Here is a 2,725-nt window from a genome sequence, read left to right as displayed (position 1 = left end):
AAAAACACTGTTCATGATCAGACTTGTGCAAGTCTCAGGACATCTCAGCATTTAGGGTCAGAACCCCATGTGCAGCACAACAACATGAAGCCATCTGCTCACAGTGGCAGCCACTCTCTAGTCTTTACGCTCAAACAATACACACAAGTCCAAGAACAAATTGCTGTTTGGAGTATATCTGAGGTCTAGGTCTAGGTAGGCGTACAGACAATGTTTGTTGGGATAAATGTTTACATGGATCTACAAAAGAAGGCCACAGCAACAAAAGTGCATTACTAATTTCGAAATACAGTGAAGGTGCTTTCCTAATGGGCAAATGATGCAGTATATTGTCTACCAGCAAACACATCATGTTTCTCACAGAGACGTTTGCTCACCCGTCACCCGGAGAGTCAAATATGAGAGTCATGTCCGTGTCGCCCAGTTCATGTTTGTCTCAGATGGAACAGTCCCCTGCTGCGCTCCGGCTCACTTCAGGACACACTTTCATAAGCAGCTACTCTCCCCTCCATCACCACTCAGCCACAGTCAACTTTCCTCATTTAAAACTGGCAGGGTCCTCGCGGAATCAGAGAAAAGTCTGGATATGCTGCTTAGCACTTTTAGAAATAGTTTTATGAGTGGGGCAGAGTGGTAATTCTTTGCCAGTTGTGGAGATCTTCTCTAAGGTCTAACATATAGTGCACTAAAGATAAAGATATCCGGATCTTTAAAGAAATGTTTGACATTATACGTTAATCATTTGTGGAGCTACGTCAGTCAAACATTCCATTCATAGACTTGAGGATGGAGGCAGGAGGTGTTCAGGAGCAGCCACAGTGGTCCACCACCATGGAAGGGATCTTGCCGTAGATGATCTGCTCCTTGCGGTTGAAGTAGAGCATGTTTATGGGGGACATCTTGGTGGGGGTGCAGCAAGGCCCTGCTGTTCCTCGCGGGTTGGCTTTGATCACCAGGTGGGCGTGGGGGTACTGCTGGTGGTGCATGAACTCACACTCTCCCGAGCAGTAGTTGGCACGGTAACGCTTTGGGGCAATGATCCAGTCCCAGCCGAACTCCTCAAAGTCCACAGTGAGCGGGTAGCGGCAACAGCGCGTCTCTGAAGACTTCTCATCACAGTTCAGCCCCGCATCACGACGCGAACGCTTGGGGCTGTCCAGGATCTTTACCTCGATGAAGGGTTGCTGAGGAGAAGAGACACAGTGAGAACAGCAGTCGCCCACCCTCAGCCTCTGCATGCTGGTGGTCTTACCAAGCCCTCTTCTCCAGGCTCAGCCGACTTTACAGCCAGATCCTCTCCCTTTGAGTCGTAGGCGTTGATCTCAATGCCATAGTTGTTCTCTGGCTGTCGGAGCCAGGTCTGCAGCAGGGACTTGATGTCCACGCTCTGCCAAGACCCTGCCCCGGTGTCGATGTCCAGTTTAAGGGATCTCACCCTCACCCTGGTGTTGTTGCCCTCTCTGCCCAGTTTGAGGCGGGAGATCTGCAGAAAGACACTGCTGACCACATGGGGCGGGCGCAGGTGCACCCACAGCTGAGCACTCAGGATGTTCCTGGGCTGGATCTTTGGACTCAGGCTGAACAGGCAGCAGGTGGAGAGCTGCTGCTGGATCAGCTGGTCCGCTGGAGGCACAGGGAAAGTCCATTTCAGTCAGACATTTCACACAGTTGCATACACTTTCGCAGCATTGTATGAAACTGTGCATAGAGTGGCTTTTATCACAATACTGTACACTTTTCATCCTGTAGTGTCATTTGGGGAATTCAGAATGCCGTTAAGTCTGACTTGACACGTTAATGTGGCAATACAAATCAGAAGTAAAATATTGACATGGTATTAATGATCATTAGATTAATAAATATAACCAAATGGACAATTATGACATTTACAGGTGTTAATAACATTTCTTTCATGATATGAGTTTAGTTGTAAATCCAGGAGTGTGGTGTGTTTACGCTTGGTAGCCATGGTGATGATGGTCTCTGTGCTGGCCCGCTCCTCCTCCACGCGAGGGTCGTACTGGTCCAGCAGCTGGGTGAGCGGAGGGGCCTTGGGCAGCAGCGTGCGGATCATGTCCCGGCTGATGTTGGGGGCCTGCTCCAGACGCAGGATGCTCAGGATCTGGGACTTGATACTCTGGAGGCGCAGAAGTTTGCTGTGCTGGCGAAAGTCACAGGGTGAGCACTGGTCAGCTGGTCCCAGGGGGGTCAGAGGTGTCGTGGGGGGTGAGGAGGTCCCGTTCAGGTCATAGCACCAGCCCCCCCACATCAGCAGCAGGGACACAAGCAGTGACAAGTGCATCCTGGACTGAGGCGTGCACGGCAATGTCCGCTCCAAAACCAGCTCCAAAGTCCAGCTCCAAAGTCCAGCCTCTGAGCCAGGACCAGGGACTGCCCTTCTCCCTCCCTCTGCTTCAGAACTGGGTCCCTGGGTTTAACTTTCATCATCTTCAAAACACCCGGTGGCCTAGAGACATTGGGTCATTGTCAAGTGTGACAATAAAATCAAAATGTGATGGTGTGAATGAAAAATGCCATATTCTAATGTATTCAAATGTAAATGCTTTCATTAGTTGGGAGTTACATTGTTTTGTCCCGGATCTTCTGGAGTCTGGAAAAGGCACCTTATTTAAAAGTATATTGGACATTACACCCAGTCAGATAAATGAATATAGCCAAGCAAATAGTTTGACAAAATCTTGATACCAAAATTGGAACGCACATA

The 2,725-nt window shown here is 49.4% G+C and overlaps 1 protein-coding gene across 1 annotated transcript; it reads right to left on the bottom strand.

The window, feature by feature from the left end:
• Positions 1–372: 372 nt before the first annotated feature.
• On the bottom strand, positions 373–2,345 carry LOC140362043 (growth/differentiation factor 8-like). Its single transcript, XM_072448064.1, has 3 exons — positions 1,957–2,345; positions 1,253–1,623; positions 373–1,184 (listed from the first exon to the last, which is right to left on the bottom strand). The coding sequence occupies exons 1-3, from the start codon at positions 2,300–2,302 to the stop codon at positions 804–806; spliced, it is 1,098 nt and encodes a 365-aa protein (XP_072304165.1). The 5' UTR covers positions 2,303–2,345; the 3' UTR covers positions 373–803.
• Between the last annotated feature and the right edge of the window lie 380 nt (positions 2,346–2,725).

This window comes from Eucyclogobius newberryi, unplaced genomic scaffold (genome assembly GCF_026437365.1).
Source record: "Eucyclogobius newberryi isolate DKJ021-1_F unplaced genomic scaffold, fEucNew1.0.hap1 SCAF_1, whole genome shotgun sequence".
NCBI lineage: Eukaryota > Metazoa > Chordata > Actinopteri > Gobiiformes > Gobiidae > Eucyclogobius > Eucyclogobius newberryi.
The sequence above is the reverse complement of the archived record's forward strand: the minus strand, read 5'-3'. Positions and strand labels throughout refer to the sequence as shown.